Source organism: Pongo abelii, chromosome 8 (assembly GCF_028885655.2).
Source record: "Pongo abelii isolate AG06213 chromosome 8, NHGRI_mPonAbe1-v2.0_pri, whole genome shotgun sequence".
Classification (NCBI taxonomy): Eukaryota; Metazoa; Chordata; class Mammalia; order Primates; family Hominidae; genus Pongo; species Pongo abelii.
This window is the reverse complement of record NC_071993.2, coordinates 119,701,926-119,729,294: the sequence shown is the minus strand read 5'-3', so window position 1 is coordinate 119,729,294 and position 27,369 is coordinate 119,701,926. Positions and strand designations below refer to the sequence as shown.

The 27,369-nt window shown below is 38.1% G+C and overlaps 1 protein-coding gene across 19 annotated transcripts in view; it reads right to left on the bottom strand.

Moving 5' to 3' along the window:
* The window catches only part of VTI1A (vesicle transport through interaction with t-SNAREs 1A), a 378,702-nt gene that overhangs the window by 137,335 nt on the left and 213,998 nt on the right, over positions 1 to 27,369 (bottom strand). For 11 of the 19 annotated variants that reach the window (XM_002821147.5, XM_063727746.1, XM_054522867.2 and 8 more), the window contains 2 exons: positions 22,000 to 22,070; positions 21,283 to 21,344 (listed from right to left, as the gene is read on the bottom strand). In XM_002821147.5, coding sequence (XP_002821193.3) covers positions 21,283 to 21,344; positions 22,000 to 22,070 — 133 coding nt within the window. Of the gene's footprint in view, positions 1 to 1,829; positions 13,208 to 21,271; positions 21,345 to 21,999; positions 22,071 to 27,369 lie in introns of those variants that run through there. The other 8 variants (XM_054522863.2, XM_054522865.2, XM_054522874.2 and 5 more) reach the window with 5 other exon arrangements.

The following is a 27,369-nucleotide window of genomic DNA, read 5'->3' as shown; positions in this document are numbered from 1 at the left end:
ATGGGTTCTTATAAAATTAAACATATACTTACCATATGACCCATCAATCCTACTCCTAAGTATTTACCAAGAGAAATGAAAACCTATGTCCGCAAAAAGATATATACACAAATATTCACAGCAGCGTTATTTATAATAGCCCCAAACTGGAAGCAACCTACATATTCATCTACTGGTGAATAGATAAATAAATTGTAGTATACCCCCACTCTGGAATATTACTCAGCAATTAAAAGGAATGAAATACTGACATATGCAACCACATGGATTAATTTCAAAAGCTCTATGCAAGTGAAAGAAGTCGTATACAAAAGATGACACACTGTATAATTCCATTTACATGAAATTCTAGAAAAGGCAAAACTCTAATGTCAGGAAGCAGATCAGTGGCTCTCTGTGGCAGGGTGGGGAAAGAGATTTGAATGCAAAGGGATAGGAGGAAACCTCTGGAGTGAGGGAACTTCTATATCTTGATGTGTGGTGGTGGAGCAAGGCAACACAGCTGCATATGCATACCAACAAACATCCAACCCTACAGTTAAAATGGGTGAATTTTGCTGTATGTAAATAATAACTTAATTAAAAAAAAAACTGTGCAGAGCAAAAGCAAAAAATTCTGCGGGCCACTTTTGGCCCACAGACTTCCAGTTTTCAACCTCTGGTTTCAGTGGAGAGATTCTGTTTTAGCTGCCCCTGAGGAAATACAAAAGATGACAAAAAGTCATCCATCATCCTCCCCAGGGCTGGGCTCAGGAAGAATGGTGACGTTTTTGTTTATCCCCCTCTTCCAATTCTCTGTCCTCCTTCATCACATACAAAATGCTCCCATGCTGCCCCCTGGCTGTCCAGCACCTCCTACCAGGGCGCCCCACCCATCTCTCCTGGAGTCAGCTCCAAAACCACCCTTCCCTCCGGCCCTCCTCCTGGCCTCCGGAATGCAGAGGCTGCCCCTCGGTGCTTTGTGCAAGGTGGAGACACATTACACTTGGTTAACACGTGACCAGGTAGGTGCACATGACTGTTACTGATGACATTTCCAAGCACTGACATCTGACGAAGACAATGCATGGAGCCTTAACCCAAGTTCAGTATTACCTTCCAGTCAGTTAGGGAATACCTTGGGAAAAGTGGGGCTATTTCCAGAATTCACTGCACTTTTCCCTACCAGAGTGACTTGCCTGCTCTGCTTATACATACATTTTTGTCATCAATATTATCATCAAACATGTTAAAATTAATATATGCAAGTGGTTTGGATGGACACTATAGAAAGGTACAAATAACTCTCAGTACCCAGTTGTCAAAACTGAGAGTGCTCTTAAATACCAGGCTGAGGAGCTCTAAGGACATGCTAGAGGCAGCCCTTTTATTTTCTGAAAACAAATTAATGTCAACCACACACTGCTGGGCTTTCCTGAGCCTCCATATATGTCATAATAACTTGATTTTTAAAACACCCACTAACTACAATAACTATAATAACTATGAAAAATTGACATTAGTAGGCCGGGCACGGTGGCTGATGCCTGTAATCCCTGCACTTTGGGAGGCTGAGGCGGGTGGATCACCTGAGCTCAGGAGTTTGAGACCAGCCTAGCCAAAATGATGAAACCCCGTCTCTACTAAAAATACAAACAAACAAACAAAAAAATTAGCTGGGTGTGGTGGCACGTGCCTGTAATCCCAGGTACTGGGAAAACTGAGGCAGGAGAACAGCTTGAACCCAGGAGGCAGAGGTTGCAGTGAGCCGAGATCGCGCCACTGCACTTCAGCCTGGGCAACAAGATCAAAACTCCGTCTCAAAAAAAAAAAAAAAAAAAAAAAAAATTGACATTAGTAGTACAAGTTGCAATGTTAACAACAAAAAGGCAGAACTTAAAATTGGCTACACTACAATTAGAGCCATATGAAGAAAAATGTCAACAGATGAATAAAAAGTAAAAACTAAAAAAAAGGGATGGGAGAGATCATTATAGATGGGGTAGGTTATGGTGCTAGGAGTGATTTTTTTTCCTTTTCATTGAAAAAAAGTTTTCTTTTGCTTTGATGTTACTATTTGTGTAATAAAAATGAGAAGAAAAAGACTTGGCCAGGCATAGGGGCTCACATATATAATCCCAGCACTTTGGGAGGCTGAGGCGGGCAGATTACCTGAGGTCAGGAGTTCGAGACCAGCCTGGCCAACAAGGTGAAATCCTGTCTCTACTAAAAATACAAAAATTAGCTGGGCATGGTGGCACACGCCTGTAATCCCAGCTACTCGGGAGGCTGAGGCAGGAGAATCACTTGAACCTGGGAGGCAGAGGTTGCAGTTGGCTGAGATTGCGCCACTGCACTCCAGTCTTGGTGACAGAGCAAGACCCAGTCTTTAAAAAAAAAAAAAAAAAAAGACTTGGTCACTGGCCAGGATGGTTCCATATCATGTCCATTGATTCATGTCTGTAGGGCTGTGCCTATTTCCTTCTCCTCACAGATCTGCAAGGCCAAGATGTCCCGCAGTACCCTGCCAGGTCCTCTCAAGTACTCTGTCAGCTTTAGTCATGCTGATGAAATCAGCCCCTCCTTCTTCTGAGGCTGGCTGTTATGCATCTCTATTTGCAAGCAGAAATAATAAAAGCCAGAGAACTTGATCAACGAGGCAGGTGTGCACCAAGAAAGAACCCCAGTGCCCAGAGATGGGTTTCATTCTGAAAATGTTAAAAATAATATCTTGACAAGACATATTGTTGATACATTTTTCCCTAAAGCGAAACTGGGTGAAAATTTTCAAGTCCTATTAAAGCAAAATTGTTGCTTACAAAAAAAAGTTGCCAGGCGCAGTGGCTCACACCTGTAATCCCTGCACTTTGGGAGGCCGAGGCGGGCAGATCACGAGGTCAGGAGAGCGAGACCATCCTGGCTAACATGGTGAAACCCCGTCTCTACTAAAAATACAAAAAATTAGCCGGGCGTGGTGGCGGGAGCCTATAGTCCCAGCTACTCGGGAGGCTGAGGCAGGAGAATGGCGTGAACCCGGGAGGCGGAGCTTGCAGTGAGCTGAGATCGCGCCACTGCACTCCAGCCTGGGCGACAGAGCCAAACTCCATCTCAAAAAAAAAAAAAAAAAAAGTTGTAGTATGCCTAGGCCTGTTTTGTTGATGTGGTGAAGTTTGATTTCATCCTTGCCTATCCAGGCTCTCTGATCTGATCTGCAGCTTCCTAAAGTCCTCTAGGATCTAGCCCTGGCTCCCCTCTACCCCTCCATTCACCGATTCTCAGCAAAGAATCTGATTATGTCACACTCAGCAGAGCTGAGGGAACAGGTTACAGCGGTGCCCACAGAGCATCTGAGAAGACAGCACAGCTGCATGATCAAGCCAGCAAGCTCTAAAGGGAGGCATTTGGGCACCAGCTCAGTTTTGATGGCACAGTGCCCCTAAAGAAAAATTCCACCTTTTGGTGGAGTTCAATCCTGTCTACATACATAGTTTGTAGTACCTTTCAGAAGCCTTAGAAAAACACCATGAAACCAGTGATGTTCAAGAGGAAATAACGTGTGAAAAGAAACACATCAATGGGTTACATGAAAACTATGAAAGAACTTGGCCCTTTAATAAGGTTCATTCTGTCCAGAGCTATAGTAGGCACTTACGCTGTGGCTGACTTTGCGAAGCAGTATTTGAAGTGGCCCCCTAAATCCTGCCTCACTATACCACTTAGAAGGACACTTAAACCTCAAAGAAGATTCATCTAAAGAAACTAGCATGTTGGAATTCATTTTCCCTAAGGCTTCCATGCCTTGTGTCAGTAAATCATCAATAATTAAATACCAACAGTTAAAACAGGACCACCCAGGCAGACAGGCCCAAGGGTAGAGCTATAGAAATAGTTTGTATGGCCCCCTTATCTAGGGCAATTTTAAAAATCACTCAGCTTCCAGTTTACAATGGTGCCTCTCCATGGATCCTAATGCTGCCTCTATCAAAGTGTCCATTACATTTGAATGAAGAAAATAGAAGATGATGAAAATTTACACCACCAAAACTTACATCACAAACTGCCAGAGACTAGGATTTTCTACTGCTACAAAAAATGAACTGTGTTGAAAAATGAAAGAAGTGGTTCACCTGCCACATAGTCTTCTACTAGATAGAAAGTGCATGGTTTGTAACAACCAGAAATCAAGATGCAATCTTTCTTATAAGTGTTGTAACTCAGGAGGTATTTGGACTGCTGTCTTCTTTTCTTTTTCTCCACATTCCCCATCTTGTTTCTGTTCTATATGCAGTAAGGAAACCAGAGTTCTCAGGAAAACAATAAATCAGTATTAGGTAGCTATAGAGAAGGTATGGCATCATGCACTGAATTCTGGGAACTGTGGTCTTCATAAATAGTGTGTTTTTTTGTGGTGGTGGGAGGGTAAGCTTGGGAAGGAGATGACATTTGTACACATAAGGGGTGGACATTTTTCCCAACAGAGTCAAGGAGTGGGAGAAGGAAGAAGTCTCATTTCTTTCCAATAAAGATAGTCCACAGACAGAGGGAATTGGAACAGAGGTGATCATATCAAGCAGCTCTCCATCTGCAGATTCAAGAAGTCGTTTTGAAGAGTAACTAAATAAAAAACTCAAAATAACATGACGTTGATGGGAAAAATCGATACTACAGAACAAGGGGGAAAAAAAACAACATCCTAAAGATTCTGAGAAAGAATGCGATTCTGAAACTTATGAACTAAAGAAACCAAAAACTGTTTTTGAAAATACTCTGGCATCCTTAATAAAAACAGTAAGAAGGTAAAGCTTTATAAAGCCAGGGCAGAAAACGGTAAGGTAAGAACCAGCGAGACTTCAAGGAGATAAGAGATGAGGCAATAGGATAAAGAAAATATTTCAGGGAAACCAGTAATGCAACAGCAGCATTAATACTCACATAACCAGCAGCATAGACTAGAAACAATGCTAGAGAGGGGAGTTAATGGTGTTGGAGATAAACGAGAAGAAAAAGAAGAGAATAAAATTATTTTTAAAACATGACAAACATAAGAGATACAGAGGTCTAGTGTGAGAATCATGGATGATGCTGACACCAGAAAATTTGAAATGGAAGCAATAATCCAAGGCATGATTTTAAAAAAACCTCTCCTGGTGGGTAGAGGGAAGACTTGAATTTGCAGATTTAAAGTTCTGTGATCCATGCAAAATGAGTGAAAGACCTCATATATAGAAATATCTAGACTCTGTACAATTCCAAAGATTTAAAAAACCAAAACTAAACAAACAAAATCTACAACATGTCACTCCAGAGTACCATAAATTGGTCTATTTTTCTGCTACTCTGAAACATGAAATGCCAGAAGACAATGGTTCCACATCTATAGATTCCTAAGAAGAGTAGGATCTAAAAATATTACAGCCAGCCCAATGTACACAGATACATACATATGTGTATGTCACATATATGCAGTTGGTGGCAGTTCCTATATAGAAAAAAGAACTGATCCAAATCATATACCTTTCTTGAAAAGTTATTTGAAGATATATCCCAGCTGACTTCAAGATTAGAGAGCTAAGGACTCAAGAATGAGGAAGTCATAAAAGAGATGAGCAGGCCGGGTGTGGTGGCTCACACCTGTAATTCCAGCACTTTGGGAGGCCGAGATGGGCAGATCACGAGGTCAGGAGTTCGAGACCAGCCTGACCAACATGGTGAAACCCCATCTCTACTAAAAATACAAAAAAGTTAGCTGGGCGTGATGGCACGTGCCTGTAATCCCAGCTACTTAGGAGGCTGAGGCAGGAGAATCTCTTGAACCCGGGAGGCGGAGGTTGGAGTGAGCCAAGATCACGCCACTGTACTCCAGCCTGGGTGACAGAATGAGACTCTGTCTCAGGAAAAAAAAAAAAAAAAAGAGATGAGCATTTATTATCTTCAAGGATGCCACACTAAGCAATAATATAGTTTATGAATGAAGATACACAGCTTCACTGTATAGCTATAAGCTAGAAAAAACCTGTACGTTTAACAGAAAGGAAATATTTCTATGAGGGAATACCATACAACCATATAAATAATGATTACAAAGAGTTTTTAATGGCATGGGAAAACACTTTCCGTTTACTCTAAATGCAAATAATAGGATATACAGTTTCATATGTTGTACATAAAATACACAGAAAAAACTGGAATAAAATATTCCAATTAAGAGTTGTGACCTTTAGCCAGTATAATTATGAATAATTGAATAATTTTCTCCCTGTTTCTTGATAATGTTTTTTACCCTTACAAAATAAGAGGTTTTTTTTTTTTTTTTTTTTTTGACACGGAGTCTTGCTTTTGTTGTCAGGCTGGCGTGCAGTGGTGCGATCTCAGCTCACTGCAACCTCTACCTCCCGGGTTCAAGTGGTTCTCCTGCCTCAGCCTCCTGAGTAGCTGCGATTACAGGCACCCACCAACACGCCCGGCTAATTTTTGTACTTTTAGTGGAGACAGGGTTTCACCATGTTGGCCAGGCTGGTCTCAAACTCCTGACCTCAGGTGATCTGCCCACCTCGGCCTCCCAAAGTGCTGGTATTAAGGTGTGAGCCACGGTGCCTGGCCCCAAATAAGAGGTTTTTAAAAATCCTTTATTATAATAAATTTTTAAAATTTGGCAAAAATACAAATCACAAAGACTATGTGGAAACTTTAAGATTATAATATTAAGTGAGTAAAGCAATATAATACTGAACTTGAAACATGACTGAAAGATTGGAAGGGAATACTTGGGTCAAAGGAATAGCTTGCTTCAAGGTAGAGGGATTAAAAACAATTTTTTTAATTTTAAAATTCCTTTAATATTACTATTTTCTGTTTTATAGGAAAAATATGATTTAAAAAGAATATTCCCAAATAAAACAAGTTAGTCATATCTTTGATATGGTAATATTGCAGAAAAACAAATCTTTCTGAGGTCAGCAACCACTTTCTGTCTATAGTCTCCCAAAGACCACTCAGGTTCACTTTCATGTTCCAACCAATTACTAATTCAGGCCAAGCACTTTGAGGGCAGGACCTTGTTATATGTTACACTCTCATCCCTAGCACTTAGCCCAGTGTTTGGGGAATCGCAACTGCTCCAGAAATATTTGGTGAATGAACAAATGAATAACAGAAGGAAAGACTATTTGATTTTATAGGTACATCTTTTGGTAAAAAGATTCTTTGCATTCATCTACTTTTTATAGCATCTCCAATGTTGAAACTACAAGCATGCTTTGCTTAAAGAATTTTCATCACTTATCATAGATTGCATGCTCTGTGGAAATCCAGCCAGAGCCAAAACCTGGTGCCATATTTTTATTTCTCTTTTTCCATTTCAAAAGAAAAAGCTGTAGTTAATTCTAATTTTCCTGTGGGCAGAGGGAAGAGGAACTTTTTATGTGTGTGAAAGAATGGCACCCCCTCCAGCCATCTGAGGACAGTTCCTCCCAGGAACACCTGTTTGCTCCAACTGAAGCCCGTCCAAATTGAGTCCGCGGGATCAGGAGCGAGCTCTCCAAATGTCCCACCATTCTACAATATTTATTCCCCACCTGTCTGATGGCCATGATAGCTTGGGAATGCTCCAGCCAGGGAAAGCTGTTTCTTGGCCCTGACATGGCAGAGCTAACAGCAGCTAATGTTCATCCAGAATCTAGTCTGGATCCAGTCGCCCCTGAGTTTAAAAATGCCCCTTCTCTCTCAGTCTACCTGGCTTAGCAAAAGTTCTTAAGGAGGGGGAGGTAAATAATTTTTCATCATATCAGTGTGTTGCAAAAACCAAGTGGTATGTTTCTTTCTCTGTTTCTTAAATTTGACTTTTGAGTTTTCTACTAATATTTAATACTTAATATTCTGGTTTTATTAAATAGTTGCCCACTACTAAAAATGAAGATTGGTAAATTAATTTCTCCAACAAGAAAACTGTTAAAATTCAGAAGGTAAAATACAATAAAAACAACCTTAAACACATAATTTAACATGTAATTCAGGGAAGAAAAAGGGATGCCCACATCAAACTCTAGCTATAATAGTGAAATAATGTTTTATTTAAAAAATTCTATCCATGAGAAAACTGTACATTTGAAAAGCTTACATAAAGCCTTATAAAATAAGAGACCTTTTATCTCTTCCAGATCCATGAGCTCGAAAATACTTTATCTATGCAATTTCAAGGCACATAAAAACCCCAGTGAATAAATAAAATGTTCTTTTTTTCTTTATACAGATGCTTTAAAAATTATCCATATAAATAGCTTGGCCTTGAACAAACGGATTAAAAGACCTAAAAAGCTATGGCTTCAGATCATGTATACAGAATAGAAAATGAATGCTTTTCTTTATTGGCTAGGCAAGTTTTCTAATAACTAAATTTCTATAAGCCTATTTGATGATAAAGATTTAATTGGGACACATGAAAAAATTCAGTATTTTTAAGTGATATGCTTATCAAATTAATAATATGCCACGATAAAATAATTTATGTACTCTGCCAACATTCTTTGCATCTATTCATGAATCATATGTAGAATATGTACAGTCAACATGCAGTATTATTTCAAAGACCTGTCTTTAAAATGAACTTTTTAATAAATATGTAATTTTATAAATATGTAAAGTTTTGTAACTATGTAATTTTAGTCAAGTGTGTGAAAATTTGCAATATTTTTTAAAACTGGGGCACAACCAGTGAAAAGATTTTTCATAATTGTTTACAATTAGATCTTATTAGGTGATTTCAAGCCTTACTTAAGAAAATTTTAGAGTTCATCATAATTAAAAAATTTGAATTTAATTTTTCACATGTCAAAAATATTCTTCTTTTGATTTTTCCCAATCATTTAAACATGTAAACCATTATTGGCCTGCAGGCCATACAAAAACAGGTGGCAGGCTGGATTTGGTCTGCTGTCTATGATTTGCTCACTCCTGTTCTAAAAGTTAAAGGCTCTTGGCTGGGCACAGTGGTTCATGCTTGCAATCTCAGCACTTTGGGGGGCTGAGGCAAGAGGATTGCTTGAGGCCAGGAGTTTGAGACCAGCCTGGGTAACATAAGGAGATCCTGTCTCTACGAAAAAATTAAAAATTAGCTGGGTGTGTGAGGTGGACCTGTAGTCGCAGCTACTTGGGAGGCTGAGGTGGAGGTGGAAGGATCACTTGAGCCCAGAAAGTTGAGGTTGCAGTGAGCTATTGTTGGGCCACTGTACCCTAAGCTCAGTGACTGTGAGACCCTGTCCCTTAAAAAAAGAAAAGAAAAAAAGAGAAAAATTCAACAGTTTAAGGTAAGATTGAAGCTTTCACATTATATTAACTTTATGAGCAGATGAGGTTACAAGTTGTTTTGTTAATTTCCTATGTATCCTCAACACAGCTGTGGCCAAATATCTTCCTAACATCGCAACACCATCACCACTGTTCCCCTGCAAGGATTCAAATTCTGCTGCTAGGAGCTATTACCTTGAAGCTGCCATGAGAAGGAAAGTGGCATAATGCCATATGTGGGTTAAGAATGGGGCAGTGACTGTCAGGTCTGGTTCTCACCTATCATCTCCTCTGTGAAGTCTTATCTGCACATCCAGCCCCAGGAATTTCTTCTTTCTGTCATCCCCTAGAGCAATGATCTCTCACTTACTATGTAGCACAAGTTACTATGTATTGTTGTTTCTTAAAATGTCACAACAAAAGCTCCCAATTAGATATTAAGCTACCTAGGAGCAGAGTTTTGAATTTGTTGAAATCTCCAATGACTAACATTGCATTCTTAAGAGACTCTCCATATGCCCTTTTACCCAGTAGACATTAAACATTTGGTGTTGAAGAAGAGGCTGATGGTGTTACTGCCAGAATGCTGCTAAGAACATGATTTCTGTGGCTAAAACCAGGGTACTGGTCCAGTTCTGCTCTATCTTTGTGGCGTGAACTTGGGCAAGACTCAACTTCTGTAGGTCTCAACTACCTATACTACAGGATAATAACGATAATATGAATTCAGAGTTCTTATGAAGAACAACTTAAATAAAATAATATATGTGACTGTGTCTTATAAACCATAAGGCCCCATATAAATTTAATTGTTCTGATTGTCTTTAAGGACGTACTTTTGACAAATGATCTGATTTCCCAAGGATGGCATCCCTGTGTTTTCAGTGTCTTGTTGAACTTTGTGGACAAATTCAAAATAAGCGTTCCTTGTAGGTCAATGCATTTTAAGTAAGCCAGAGTATCAAAGTAATTAAATGGTATTTAGCTAGGAAACTGGACACAGTTCTTTAACAATATCTCACTTTCTCAAATTTTTTTTTGGAGTTGGTTGTAGACTCTTTTGAAAATTTTAAGGAAATTTAATGGAAAAGCCCCAGAAAGATGCATATACACACATATGCACACACATTTTCAGAAAACTTCAGCGATTCAAGACTCCATGAAGCCCACTCCAGGATAGGAACCACTGCCCTATGGCTTGAGACAGGGAGTGTGGTTTCAGGAAAGCATCAGGGGACCTGATTCAGACATCTTTAACTGATTCGGGAATTAAATGGTTGACAGGTGGTTTTCTTTTCCCCCCTCACCACAAAATCATTAAGCCATAGGAAGGTAGGTGGACAATGGAATAGCTTTTTCCTAGGTAAACTATAATTGTACAGGAAACTAAGGTGCTGTTTTTTTCATAATTCCAAACTGCTTCAATCCTCTTTTTAAAAGTGTGGTCGAATTTACCATTCTGGCATTTTCCCCATTGATATTCATACCTTGGTTCCAAAGCTCTTCACATAACTTTGCAAAAGAAGTCATTAGCCTTTTAAAAAGAACACTGAGGTTAAAAAAAATCGTGACGCCTCCTATCACATCAGCTTCCACGTTGTCAAAAATGTTAGAGATAATTTTAAATAAAAAATGAAAACCTCAATTAATACTAGCAAGGTGGTCAAACATCACAATTTAAGAAATATTTTAACTACACTTTTGAGTATGGAATATATTTCTTCACAGAGCTTTTTTTTCCCCATAAAAGAAAAGAATTCTTTCTTAATACCTAGATGACAAATTCTCAAGATATACACAGTTGTTTCTTATTATGGCTTCCCTGGAAAACATTTCTGGGAAAGCACAATCCCCAGCCACTTACTTTGTTTACAACAGACAAAACTGCTTGTGTGGTATAAATAGGAGTCTGTCCTTAAATGCTGCTGAAAAATAAAATGCAATCATGAAAAGGAGCCATTTCCTGCCCTAACGGTGGCTTAAAAAAAATTCTTAGCTACTTTAGGAACAGCACTAAAGCGTAAATAATAATTATCAATTGCCGCATAATAAAAAACTAATTTTATATTATAGAAAAAAACAAAAATGAAAACAAGCCACATATTCCAGAGATGCCCTCAGAATTGTCAGCATTACAAGGTTTTCTTGCCCTGCAAGATGATGAAACCCCCTTTTGTCCTCCTGCGTTTGTGATGTATATCTATAACTCGTCCTTGTTTGTGCAGATAAGCCTTGCCTTGTCTCCCTAACTGCACTTTCAAAAGCAGATTCACAGTTGTTTGACTTTTGATCTGGGTAGCAGCTAGCTCGACCACCTGCACTGTGCATGAGCTGTTACTGAGCTTGCTTTGTCCCATCTTATAACACAGCTAGCCTTTTAAAATTGATGTGTGAATACGCTAATTTACAATGTGAGCGTTCAAACAAAAAAATATGGTGGCGGTAGTGGTGGTGGCAGCCGAAGAAGGGGGAGATTTGTGGAGGGAGAAGCCCTAACTCTCGATTTATAAAGTTCAGATATTGTTCGCTGCCTCTGGCATTTAATGAAACAGATGGCCAAAGCCCTCCCTTAATTTACAATGGAGCAGACAGTGGTGTAATGGTGTGGGGGCCTGGAATTATAAAATGTTGTTTGGTGATGGTATATGTTAATAAATAGCCATTTACAAGGGGGGCTAAGGGCTCCATTACTTGTTTATAAGGAAGGCCTAGGGCTCCTTGCTTCGAGTTAACAGCTCAAGGCTGCATTCAAAGAAGGCATTGACGGAAAATGTAAAGTGCACCCTTCATATTCTATGTGGCATTCAAGAATGGCATGCATCCAGGGGAAAAAAGGAAAATCATAAAAGGAAAGTAATTCAAAAATTAGGTCAAATTGTGGCTCACAATCAAAAAAAAGATAAGATGTGTTTCCATTGTGATTAAATAATGGAGAAAAATATTCTTTTATTGGGAAGTTACATATTTTATCTTTGAATGGACATGTTTACATGTAGCCAAAGTGCAATAGATAAAAACCCGCAGGGTTTCCACTAAATTATACCCATATGAACCCAGATAACAACTCTGAAACTATTTTTAGGCATTCTTCCAACGACTATTCATTGATGAGGCCTACATCAGGGTAACATGGCCGTGAGCCAAATGTGAGGAGGCTCCTGACCAGCAGTATCTCACAATAGAGAAGTGAGGGTTGACCTCAGGATCCTGAAGACAACTGGTCCTATAGCAACTCCTCATTCTTTTGGGGACAGCAATGTGCTGCGTGCACTATCACCACTCTCCAGTAACCACGTTATCAACTGGTTATCAAGGGCCCATCTATGTGGCAAGAAGGCTATGCTGGGCCTTGACTAAGGCAGCTTTCGCTTTTATGAAACACTGTGGATCCTCCAGCTGACTGTGCGTCCTGCTCTGCTTTCAGGTGGGAAATTCTAAACCTGTCTAGGAATCTGCACAGGAGTTACCACCATGGTTCCCTGGCTTTGTTTTATTTCTCTTTCATCCATGTTTCTTCCCTTCTTAATTTCTGCCGGTTGCACAATACTGTGGGGGGAGCTGTAAAGCATCCTTTTGGGGATAAGGTGGAGGATACAAAAAATCTAGAAGAAAATTAAGACACAGTTGATAATAATTACAATACATGCCATGCAAAGTGGATGATGCTCATGTCTTGTGAGAAGTACAAGCTGCTGTGAAAGATCAGAACAAGATGCATCATTTCTGGCTCGGAGAGTGAAGAAGGCTTGAGGGACAGTGAGGTAATTCACCTGAGACCCAGAGTATAGGCAAAAGCTCATTTGGAATATTCCAAAGGTAATATCTGTTGTTTTTGCCCACCCAGTATCCATTACCCTTTCAGAAAAAAGCTCTTGGATTCTTCTGAGGGGATTATGCTTCATCCATTCTCAGTCTGTCTGTCCATCCCCTGCACAGGGTCTCATGTCTAGAACATCAAATCATAGATTAATGGAGTTTTTACCTAACCAGAACCAATCCGAATCAGTAAGATTCCATGCTATTACTTTCACTGGAAGCATTCGAATGAAAAAATCGCTATATTCAATGGCTGTACTGAGATGCTGGCAAGAGCTGTCTCCACCAGGGGAATCCTTGACGAAGGCCAGAACCCATCCATAAGTGATCTGAGATGCGAGACAGAAAGAGCAAGACCCAGTCCTGATGATACTGTTGGAACCTTTAGATGCCAACACTGTGCTTCAAGTCACTTCTACTCTTGGACTATTTAGTTACACGAGTTGATATATATCTTTTTTTATGGCCAGTTTGATCTGGATTTCTGCCACATGCAACTGGAAGATTTTGACTTATATAGGTGGCAAAAGGAGAACATTCCAGGTAGAAGTAACAGACAAAGCAAATGTCTAGAATTAGTGAAGAGTGAAGCTAGCTTGGAGGTTGTGAGTAGTTACCACTAGTAGGGACATACTGCCTACCCAAACGGAGCAGCAGCAAACAAGGCTAGAAAGTTCACTGCAAAACCTTAGCGATGAGACTAAGGAAGACATTCTGTGTTGGACATCACCATGGGAGATTCCTAAGTGCAGAAGAAACAGCACTCGTCTGGCACCCTCCCAGTAAATTGGTCAATAATACTCAAAAGGGCAAAAGAAGGGAAGAAGAAGCACAGAGACCAACTAGGAGCCCCCCCTCCCTAAATAGCCTAAATGAAATGGGAAACGTGTGAGACTGGAGGATTGCTTTGCTCCAGGTAGTACTCAGAATGCACTAGAGTAGTGCAAGAAGTGTTGCTGAGTGAGGGTCCCAGAAGGAAGGGGGAATGGTGGCGCCATGACAGAAACAGGGACATAAGGAAAGGATGATGGGATTTATTATTATTGATTTTTAATTAAAAAAAATTCCTAGGAAACTCTAGTAACGGAAAAAGAAAATTTAAAAACATAAATTTAAAATTCATCAACCTAGAAGAACTATTAACATTTTGATTTTAGTCTTTGCTCTCAGGCCCTATTTCTTTTAAAACTGATGACGATAATGATAATAACCAATACCTCAATGTTTCCTGGCACTTTATTATGTGCCAGGCATTGTTGTGTGCACTTTACATGTATCTACACATTTATAAAAATTTCCATAGTAAAGACTATTGTTATCCCTATTTTGCAGATGAGGAAACTGAGGTACGGAGAGGTGAGATTCTTGCCAAAGGTTACTAGCTACAAAGCGGCAGAGCCAGTGTGGCTCCAGAGCCTACCACCCCTTACCTACTGGGACATATGCCTCTGGACGTATACATAGAAATTTCACATGAATAATTAAACAAGACCGGAACTGTTTGCTCTAGCAAGGATAAGACTCCAGATGACAAAGTTAGATATACAAATAAAATTTCCTAACAATGACACTTGTCAAATTCCGGAGGTAAGGGAGATTATAGACTCTTCTGCTGCACGGTGTTGTTATTTCTCGGTTCTGGTTAATGCCACACAGTCTATGCTTAGCAATACAACAATTCGAAAGGACTCCTTAAGAACACACTCACTTGGGACTCCTATGGCACACAGTAGCTGCAGTTGAGCGCCTTCAGCCCACCCTCAATGGTGGGATCCAGTAGGGTTTGTTCATTGCTTTCAGGAACAACTGTCTGCACACCCAGAAGGGCTGTCTGACCATCTGTGAGGAAACTGGGTCTTCATAGAAGGATAAATAGTTGGTACAGTAGGAAAACCAGCCCCTGGAGACAGATGACTTATGTAGACTCTGATGATATTTACCCGTGGTTCCCTTATTTCTTAAAATGGGAGTAACAGTACCCATCTTATAAAGTTATCATAGGAAGTGAAAGAAGATAACATATAACAAATATCTAGGACTGTGGCTGCTACCTACCTATCAGAGAGTGCATAAGTAGCAGTTTTTTTGGTTATTGAAAGGCATAGCATAGTATGGATTTTGAATTTCCTGGTCAGTGAAATGAGAGGGGGGCATGGGACAGTGGGAGGACTGACATATGATTGCCAATGTTTAATATTTCCAAGTATTTATTTTTCTATTTACTGTAACAATGAACTTAGTTTAAGGAAATTATTTACCGCTACCAATTATTTCACAGAAGAAATGGAACTATAATAGCATCTGACAATAAAAGTTGGCATAACAAAAACTCAACTGTTTGTTCTTACTCTTCTCATTTTACCACTAGTGAAAACTGGTTCTGATTCACAAACTGGCCCTTGGGAACCTTGTGTAGTGTGTCAAAAGAGCAAACTAAGTTCACATCCTAATTCTGTTCCTTTCTACAATATGTGAATCTGGATAGTTTACTTAACTTCACTAAGCACAGTTTGCCTCACCTATAAAATGGGGATAGTGATGCCTCCTTCACAGAACTGTTAAGGATAAAATCAGATAAGATGTACAATACATGATTTAGGGTCACATATGCACTTAAGGCTCAAAGAATGCAGCTGGTAGAGTTATCATTGACAGATAAGGTGTTGCATTCAAGTGTCTGACACTAGAGCAAAAATCTATGTTTAAAGGCACAAACACGTTATTAAAGAGAAACATATAAGCAAATCCAAAGCTATTCTTTGGTTTGGTAAAAACGTTACCCATGCTGGCCTTGAAGAGGTCGTAGGACAAAGGCAATGAGTCAAGTGTCCGGAAATAAACTTATGCACATAAAAAGAACCAAGATTTAAAAAAATTCTCTTTGTAGCATTATTCTAGCTCAGATCCTAAATCTGTTAAGTCCAAAGAATCTATAGGAAATTCAATCACTTTATTCTGAAAGAATAAGCACTTGATTAAAAGCTGAAGAATAGTTTAGACATTGAGATTTTGCTACACTAATTTCAGGTCAGGGCCCAAGTTTATCACCAGTAAGTAAAATGTGCTGAGAGAGGAATGAGACAAACAGAGAAAAGAAAAAGAGAGAAGTAAAAATATAAATGCAAGGTGCTATGAGAGAAGATACTTTCTTCAGTGCCTAAAAATTTACAGCAAATTTTCAAGGACATGTTTCTCACAAGTCTTGAAAACTCTCTACTGTTGAATTTTCAGACATTATAATAAGAACAATTAGAATATAACAGAATGTTTCCTGGGCAAAATGAAGGAGAAAAAAGAATTTTTAAAAGAAGCTTAAACATCTAGCCATGGCATATGTAAGAATAAACCTGTTTTTATTTTAAAAATTACATTTCTATAGCTTACAGATCTTGCATTGGCATTCCTGGTCTATTTACTCTTAGGAATCATTCTGACAGTGCATTTAAGCTTTCCAGATGTTTTACCTGTCATTCTACCAAAGACTATGTTTAAAATGTAAAATATGATAGCAATGATAGGTGGCAATGATTCCCCAGGCTAACTCGAAAGTAACAAAAGTATGCATATTAAATAATATTGTGTGAATGGTGCTAGCTAGGTCAACTGCATTTAATACTGTCTGCTTTGTTTATACTACAGATTAGTTACAAAAGACCTCTTAGCAGCTCCACGCATAAGTAAGTTAACCATACTCATACTGGAAGGATAAACAAAATTCACTTTCTGAAGGAAACAATCTGAGTGTGTGTGTGTGTGTGTGTGTAAACGGGGGCAAATATAGGTAGTGTGGGGGAGAGAGGAAATTATTTCATTTGAGATTGTCAAACAGAATAGGTGTTAATCATCTATGCCATTTCTTCTTTTCTTTTTGTTTTTGTTTTTTTTTTTTGAGATGGAGTCTCACTCTGTCACCCAGGCTGGAGTGCAGTGGTGCGACCTCGGCTCTCTGCAACCTTTCGCCTCCCAGGCTGAAGTGATTTTCATGCCTCAGCCTCCCAAGTAGCTGGGATTATTAGCTACTGCACCTGGCTAATTTTTTTCTATTTTTTAGTAGAGGTGAGGTTTGACCATGTTGGCCAGGCTGGTTTCGAACTCCTGGCATCAAGTGATCTGCCTGCCTCGGTCTCCCAAAGTGTTGGGATTACGGGCGTGAGCCACCACACCTGGCTTATGCCATTTTTTTTTATAAGCACTTTGCCAGCATATACAATGCAGCGGAGGAGCCAAGGTAAAGTAGTAACATATCCTGTAAATTTTTGTCAGTGGAGCTCTTAAACTATAACTTTGTTACATTCCTGAGGCATTGTTCATATACTTTCAGAAACAAATATACAATTAGTGATCAATCATTAACTCTTCAGAGGTAAAAGGAAATAGAATCATGATTTCTTTTTATTCTGACTCTGAATTTTGAAAATGTTAATTTTCATTTTTACTGATTGCCAACAGTTTGAACGAATAAGACTTTCTGCTCAAAGGTATAGAAAAAATACACACACAGACACATACATAAATACATACCTATGAAGAGAGACATTTAAGTCTCCTAGTGATACTGTGACACTTTAAGACAGCCAATTATAATAATCAAATTTTGTGAAAGTCAATGAAAAAATCCATTTATTGGACCCAGTTACAACATAAATGGTCATTTGTTTCATGACCATTTTCATTATTATCTGAATTCCACTTTATTTAAACTCTGTCTACAGAGCTAGGAAATGAACAGTTTGTCCCTGGATAGCTCTCCATCTTATGTCAGGATAGAAGAAAAATTACTTTCCAGGAAATCAGCCATAGCTGTGTTCTGATGTCGAGTTTTACTATTATAATTTTGAATGAAGCAATTTTCTCCTTTGTTTTCTTTCTTTTGGTAATATGGCGTGCTTACACGAAGAGCAATTTCTTTTTGGTTGAATCAGTTGCTATCTCACTAAATTACATATTATATGTCAATTTTTTTGCATACCTTAGTTCTTTTCAAAATTTGTTTGTAATGATTCCATATACCATTTTCTATTTCCCTATTTTTTTCCAAACAGGTTGGCATTATAGCCATTTAACTCGTATTTTTTATTAGTTATTTGTTTTTCTGGTGTCCCTTTTAATGACCAGCAAGGACTAACTGGAGTTGTGGAATCTTCAACAGCTGCCTTGAGAATCCGTTAATTTTGTGGATTTCCATAGTACATTTTTATGCATACGTCCTCTACTACACTAAAGTACTCTTAAAGTGAGGATAAAATTGGTTTCGTTTCAGGATCCCCAGCCCTGGCATACAGACATTAAATATTTACTAAGGAAGTGAATAAGCAGAAGAAAGAAAAGAAGAAAGGAAAGAAGGAAGGAAATAGATGTTTATCTTATTTGAAGTTAATAAAATATTAAAAAGCATGAGTGGTAGATGATTCTTTAGTGGCTGCTGGATTTTATAAACTTAATTTTTGTTGCTTACTTATTTTTATTTCTCCAACTCCTTTTGGTCAGTTTTACAGATAATCAAGTGGACATACGCACAGATCTTGGTACCAATGGAACACTGTTTTCACCTGTCTTCACAACAGACCTACGTAAAATGGCTCAAATGAAGAGCTGTGCCAAGCCATTTCTGTTCACTTTACAAATTTAAGAACAATCAAGGTTTAAAAAATTTTAAAAATAACCTGCAATCTTTCTTTTAAATAAAGCAACTCCTTGGTTTGGTATACTACAGAATATTTAACTATTTTCAGTCACATAGAATTTATCATATGAAAATAATTAAGCTTATGTTATATGCAGGTAAATGCTCGCACTGCACAAAGAGGACATTCATTTCTTTTATAGATTTGTGAAGGTGACAGATGAGTACATGATTCGATAACATAACATTTCCTAAATCAGAAGCGCTTGTTGACACACGACATAGCTATGCAGTTTTGGTAAGAAGAAGAGTAAGAGAATGTGGCTTTTCTTTCTGAAACACAAGCTCACCAGGGCTGGAAACGAAAGCCATATGAATGGGAGAGATGTAACAGGGAAAGCAAAATCAGAGCATTCAATAAAAGGCTTTGGTACATAAACCCTGCCTCTACTTCTCTAGAGAGAGCTTTTGCATGAGATAACCAAAATAATGAAACAGAGAGGTTGGTAAAATGTTTGTGCCTTTTTCCAAGTCCAAAATACATTGTATATCATATGCGGCAGTAATTAGAAACTAAAACCACTGCATTTGGTCCCCAGAGCACCTGCCATGTTATGGCATTGGTTGAAAATATCTGAATATCCTGGCTGATACCAAGATCCCAGCTGTGCCTAGTGAAATACATTGTCATGCATATGAACAGGTGGACTTAAGCGTACCCTTGGTTCAGATGTAGCAAGGTAATGTCCATCTGGGAATTTTTATTTCTGTTCATAATCTAGACACATCCCAAAAGAAGATAAGTCAGTGATTGACTGAGTTTGCCTACAAAGAGAACCCCATGTAGATTTCACCGGAGTAATTTCTTCCGTAGGGTTCTGAAACAACCACGTTATTATGATTTCCCTACAGAAAGCCCAGTCAAAGGCTGCAGAAGTTGTTTGTGCTTCACCCTCTCTAAATGACTTGCAAATTTATTCAAACACAATATGAGGAGATGCTTTATTTGTTGAAATAACTGTCTGCAGTGTCCTGCACTAAAGGGTGAGGTACATCAAGCAGAAACATGGACAGAAATACATTGGTTTTGAAACCCATAAATCCTTATTTGAATCTGCCAACCTGAAAGCCACGTAGAGCCCGCATAAACTATTTTTCCTAAATGCTACATCTGATTAAGCCATACCATTAAATGACAGCTGAACTTTAACATTAATATGATATTATTTAAATAACCACATCATTTTTTTTACACTAAAAATGATGAATGATTTCTGGACAGCTCAACTGACATAAAGCAGGAGGACTCTTTAATGAGATCTGACAAAATGGAGACATATGCAGAATATTCGTTACAGCTCACACGCAGGAGCCCTCCCAGGGAAGCAACAGAGGTTTTTCCCTCCCCTTCCTTTCTTTTTTATTGTCTATAGGCACTGAAGCATTCCTTTCAATCGCCACTACCCTTCTCTCTGAATTCTGAGTTTTTCTTAGGCCATTTACATAGTACTCTTAATCACAGAATTTGATGGCTTATGATTCTGAGTTGGGAGTCGGGGTCCAAGGAAATGAGGGGGAGTGTCACATTATGCCAGCCTTGGCTGGAAATGTCCCAGGAACTTTAGGCTTGCTACTGGTCAGGCTGCTTAGAAAAATCTTACCAGCCTTGAAGACCAAACCACTAGACATTTGACTGGTTCTTACGCAATAAGTCTGTAACACGGCAAACATACTTTTAGCAAACTATTGTATATGGATACGTGATCAGAGAAGACTTTATTTTTAGATGATTGTCTCTATAGTATCAACTATAACGATTTCCTTCTTAAAAATTCTAATTAAGCCACTCCAGAGGCGATTCTCAATGTTTCTCACTCACTTTTCTATCCATAGTTCCAAACTGACAGTCATGCTAGATGATATTTTTATGTGGTAGATTCTGAATGTGAAATAATTTCGCACTGAATGTACTTATAAGAACATTACCTACATTCATTCATCTATTTTCTCATACTATTTAGCATATTTTCCATCAATCAAGGTTGAGTTACACATATAAAACATGAACATTTGTTTCCTAGCACATATTATTCAGATAATCTTGATGTTTTATAAATCATCTTTAAGTGTATACATAAAATGGAAATGTTTCCCCAAACAGCGTCACTTAAAAAAATGAAAACAAGGCAACAGAGAGCAAAGCTAATAGCAATTGTGCTCCTGAAAATGGTAGGTCTGCATTCCCTCCATAAGAAGGAGGCCATCAAAATAGAAAATAAAATCAGCCTGCTCCTGCCATGGGGCCTTCCTCAGGCTATGAAAAAATACTTCATGTCTAACCCTAATTTTTTCCATAGCTTGAGGTTACCCCCCTAGCTCAAGCCTTTTCTCTAATCTGTGTTAGTATGTGTCCCTGTCCAAATAAGAGTTAATATCAGTGCTCTGTTATTTCAAACGGGTCCTGCACAGGGTACTAAGAGCAGAAGCTCAAAAGCATGGAATATGCCCCACTGCAATTGAATGAAAACATAGTATTTTAAAAAACAGACAGAGAGAAAGATATTTCCCTACCTTGCTCTTACCTTCGCAACATCCCCGTGAGAATCCTGGAACTTTTTCCCAAATTAGCATCTGTTTCCCGAAGCTACAAGAAGACAGCAATGTTAAAACAAAACAAAAATTCATGCAATTAGATTATTTCTAAAGTGCATGGCAAGCGACAATTTATTTCATGATAGAAAATCCAAACAATAAAAATGTTCAAATACACAAAAATAAATACATTCTGACAGCTACACAAACTTGGAAAATTCTTAAATTTGGAGAATGACATGTGAGAGGTAATCTTAGGAGCTTTAAGCTGGATACTAGAACTGGATATAAAAGCAAAGCACAGGCTGAAAAAGTTTCATATACATTTGGTAATTCATCTCCAACCTATGAATATGCAAAGTCCTAAAAACATATAAACAAAAATAAAATGAAGTGAGGAAAGATGACCACCAATAATTCTATAGTTTTCACTCTAAAAGATGAACATACTCCAAAATCTCCCTCAGTGACCTTCTCCTCTATAAGAAGTAAATAAAATACCCACCTGGGAGCATTCTGGAATGGAGATATAGAGTCAGCTGCTATTTGCTCCATCTCACCCTCTTTCTTTTCCTTTCCACAGACCTTATACCCTCTTTCACCTTAGATACATATATCTACCTAATTGCTATTGTTTATGTCCCAGTGCCTTTCATTTATGTCTTCATTTACTGAATATGTGAAAAAACTGTATCACTTGTACTTACTCTTTCACGTGCTCGCTGCATCTTTTCTCTGTCATGACTAAGGTTTTCCAACATCTCCTGACCAATTTGCTCTATGGAAAAGAAAATTTGAGTAAGGAAAAATGACTTGGAGTGCATATGAGAATAAATCTCAGAAGTACCAAAATGGCATAAAATGTTAAAGTTGCATGCATGCATTATACATCAGACACATATTTCAGTTCATGTATTTGAAAAATATAAACAGTATTTGATAAATTTATCTATTTATCTTAGACATAATTAGATATTTGAACTACAGAACATAACCAACATGAAAATAATGATTTAGAGATGATGCCTTGCGCAGGCCACTCCAGCAAATATCAGCAAAGGTGGAGGAGATCTGAGGTCCATTAGTCTATTTTGTCATCATGGAATTTAGCTGTTGGTTTTTACAGGTTATAAGTAATGTTAATGATTCTGCTCTCCCTTTCCCCTTTCATTTTGCATATGTATGTCAGACTCCATTTAGAACAATTTTAATTTTAGTGTATTCACCATGCATAAGTAATCCTCATATGCTCACCTACTGTAGCTTATTGGTAGTGAACTATCTCTAGGCTTTTGCTCTCTTCAAGGCAAGGGCTCATTTAATGTGTTATCAGCGGCTGTAGGTACTTGAGTCAACTCAAGATGAGGTGCATTCCTTCTCAAGTAGTTGAAGAGAGCTCATGCTGGAGACAGTGTTTTTACCCCAGAACTTTGAAACCCTTATACTGTTATAGGCAATTTAGAACATTCTTTAAAAAGCCACACTGCTGAGTTCTAATGAGGTTTTCTCTTGCCATGATCATCTTATTCGGTTGACACTAGGCAGTCTCTTCTCCAACCATAGACCCTTTTAGAAGACAGTAGGTATGGCTTGACCTCATAAATAACCAGCTGCCTTGAATAAATCATTTTCAGACTCATTCCCCATTACCTGGGAGGTGCCTTATTCCATACTAGAAGGATGACTCTCTTATAATCTTGGCAATATCTGACTACCTTCTTCTACATCTCTCTCTCCTTTTCACTCTTGCATTGTCTCTTTACTCATACCTATAACAACAATCATCTCTGGCTTATAAACATATAGAAGCATTCAAACAAGCATCTATTATAATAATAACAAGTAATTTAATGACGTCAGTAAGAAGTCACCACAGTAGTTATTTGGCTCACATATGTACACTGCTAGACTTTTTTTTTTAAAGGACACCCTAAAAATGTAGAGCAGTAGTTAGGCCACATTGAGAGCTTTGGCTGTGAACTCACACTGCGTGACCCAAAATCCCAGTGCTGGCCCTTACTAGCTGTGTGGCTAACTTCATTGTGCCTCAGTTTATCCATAAATGGGAATAATAATAATAATAGTACTATATCATGAGATTGTTGTAAGAGTTCAATAAAGTAATTCAGTTACAATATTTAGCACAGTGACTGGCCTACAACAATAATAAGCATTTATTGAATGATAATTGATTGATATAAGAACATCAGTGGGCTACTATGATTTTGCCACTCACCTATCTTAGTCCTGTTGTAGCCCATTTGAGCTGCAATTTTATTCACAGGATAAAATATCTGTCCTTCCTTTCTCACCAAGTTGATGTTATGATCCAATGAGGTAGCCTAAGTAAAAATGCTGTGGAAGCTATAGGGTATCATATAAAGGCATGTCATGATATAGTATGTAAGATTCACAGCATTCAACAAAGAATCATTGAGTCCCCACTGTGTGCCAGGTACAGGTGCCAGGGATATGGCCAGGAAACAACATAAAGTGTTTGCACTCATGGACCTTCCATGCCAGCAGTGAGGAACAAGCAGTTAAAGAAGTGTTACAGAAGAGTTACAGACAAGTGTTAACAGAAGAATTTGTGTTTCAAAGCACATCAGAAAAAGCACTGCATATTCCTTTCATGACAGAAAATCCAACTCATAGAAAACAGATACATACACTATCATAAATATATTTTTGACAGCATACAAATTTTTAACATTCTTTTCCAGTATAGTAGCTCCTCTTAGACTTATTCCAGCTCTTTATTATTAACCCCATACAATTTATTCTTAAGGTAAAATTGGGTAAGATATGTGGCTCCCAGCGGAAGCATCACAGCAGTGGAAGATGATATCAATAATGGAGAAGGAGGAAACAACTGAAGTTGAATTTTTTTCTTTTCTTGCACGACAATATTCAATTTTGTCATACTGTTATTACTATTCCATTGGATTTCTTTTATCAACATAATATAGCAATTATAATTCATTTTTTCACTTAAAACCTTTAATATATACGAGCACCATGAACACTGCAATTATTTCAGCAAAATACTATTTATATCATATTTTCTCCTGTTCAGATTGATGGTATTATAACATGTAATCTAAAATGAAGAGGAAATAGGTTATTACTATTGTGTCTGTGGCCAGTATCATATCCCCAGTAAGTATCTGTGGAAAGAATGAAGAAATAAAAGAATTAAATAAAGTATGCATAAGGTTTGAGACCTATTCTTGCTCTTAAAGCCCATCTAGTGTAGCACTGGAGAAGTCAACATCAGAAAGCAGGTAATAGATTCATCATTCTATCAGGTTCGCCGAGTGGAAAACTCTACTCTGAGTGGACCTACAGTCTGCTACTGAAGGAATCAACAAACAGGAAGTAAAGATTTGGGTCTTTTCAGGAGTTATAAACCACTCCCACAATCTTCTTGCCTCCCTAGACATAGCTCAACATCCCAAGTACTAACTCGATCTAGCAAGAGAAGAGATATTGGCAAGAGCGTATGCATCCCGGTCGTAACACCCAAATGCCATGCACCGTTGGAAACACAATTCTTTTTTCATTTTTTACTTGCTATCTTCCATTTTAATGCTCTAATAAAGAAAATTTCAGGTCAAATATATCACAATGATTACTATTATGGAATGAAAAAAAATTCACGTAAAGAAAGTTATGTGGGCTTTTTTTTTTTTCCACCACTGTGGGGCCCACTCTTCCAGTCGAACCAAAACAAAACAAGACAACAAATTAGAGGGGATTATTTTTAATATAGACTGTCTTTGGTTTAGCGATTATTTCATTAAATAATTAGAAACATTGTTAGGTTTATTTTTCTTGAATAATTTAACTGCAGATGTAAGCATTCACCAAAAACACCATAATGGAAAGAACACAAGCTCAGAGGCCTAAGCCAATGGCAGATGTGATATTTAAATTTTCAGTTCTTTAACTTCCATAGTGCCTTAAGAATGGAACAGCCATACTGCTGCTCTTGAAATAATTTGAGAAATCATAAACTTTATAAATATTGTACTTGTTGATTGCGAGGGTCTTCTTGAGATTAAGAAACAATGGGAAGCATAACAAGGCAATGAAAACTGATGGTGTATGCTGGAATTCTCTATGTCAGTATGAGCATGATAAATGAATTCCTGGAAGGAAGAGCTCCTTCCTGTACTTCTCTCCTTTCCACAGTGGTCCTGGGAATCATCCTGGGAGTAGAGCTCTCAAACACATAAAATGAATTTTCGTTTTTACAGTTACCCAGAATCAATCATATCCCTGATCCATAGCCCCTTTTTATAGAGAAACACACGTGCAAAAGGGTTTTTGGCTAACATTTCCTTTACTTTTCGATCTTTTGGAAGATATACACAATAGCCATTGAATACTTTCCTGCCCCATAAAGAAATTGAGAAAGAATCAGGTAACGTCAAATCTAGCAAGATACTTCCTGAAGGACTGGCCTGACATCATGAAAATAAGACTTAGTTTGAAGAGCTTATATCACTGAAAGCATCATGTCTCTCTACTCATAAAATAATCATACCATCTGAACAACAGTATAAGTCTAACATAAGACTAACATGAACTCTTTTTTTTAAAAAAAACTTATAAGACCTGTATTTTGGAGGTGAGCAGATTAAAATATTCTCTATAAGAAGTTAGGACTGACTGAAGCTCACATCCTGTTATAAACTGGCTGAAAGGGAAGGAGCCTCAAATCTAATTCACCAGGAAATGTCCCATTTGATACACTCAAAACATTTTTAAAAATTAGTCATTTGGAATATGCAGGACACTCTCCAGAAGACAGTGATTATTCCTCAGCACACCTATATTTATTTTTCTTTTCATAAACTTTGTTAAGAATGTGGTTTCCAATGAATTATTTTAAAAAGTGAAAACAGCAAGTTGGGTCTTTAAAGAACTAAGAGAAGGTAAGGGTATCTTCTGGTACTTGAAAACTTCACCAGCAATTTTAGTAGCAGATAAAAGGCATTGCATTCACAGTTATACAACTGTTGTTTGCATATAAGGACTTTTGTGAAGTGCAGGAGTTCTGCAAAAGAGCTATGCTGCAGCATGTGTTTTCATATGTGTATTGCAGAACACCAACCAGATGAAAAACCTTGAAGTAATATTTCCTAACAATTTGGAGCACTGAATTTTCGACATGACTTGGGAACTTCTGGCCACAGAGTCTAATAAAGGTAGAAAACGTGCTGCTTCAGGAAGCAGAGGGATTCACATACAGCTTTCTCAGGAGGGATCTGATCATGGAGTGGTTGGGTCAGTCACTCTCTGGCATTTAGCATAGCTTCCTGGGCACTGACTCAGCTATCACGCCCTGAATAGCTAGGTTATCCTCTGTATTGATGTCACTCAGGCATGAAGAGCCTTTTGAATTTCTGATATCTGGAAAAATACGACAATGGAAAAGAGATTTCTTTCAATATCTTTCATTATTTGACAACCTAAGACACGTGAGGAACTTCTGCTTCCAGTTAGGATGTAGAAAGATGCCACAGAAAGATGCAAATGACCATTTCCATGGAAACAAGAAAAACCCAGACAAAATAATTACTAAACTTTTCTGGAGGAATTAAGTAGATGCAAAGAAGCTCTGATGAATTCTAGAGAGAAACAAGTACTTCGTGTATGAGCAAACAGTTGTGGCAACTTTGATACCAACTTTGATATAGGGCAAGTGCCTGCTCTGAGAATGAGCCTGCCACAGATAGAATTTATAGGGATGAGAGAAATCAGTCAAACATTAAATGATGCTGTAGGCTTACAAAACAGAATGGAATCTAGATGAACTCTAAACACACAAACAAATTGCTTGGTCTGATATTTCTCCCCAAATCTTCAAATCTGCCAAATAAGAGGGAATAAAGAAGGAGCTCGTCAGTAAAGAGAAATCACATATTCCCACACATTCTTGTGTGCTTATATTTTAAGACGCCGTCAGAGTTGAGTCTAAAGGTGAACCAAAAAATATCTGAAACTGCGGATCAACCAACTCCCAGCTCAAACATTGACAATATGTTTTGTTTGTTTGTTTGTTTGTAAGA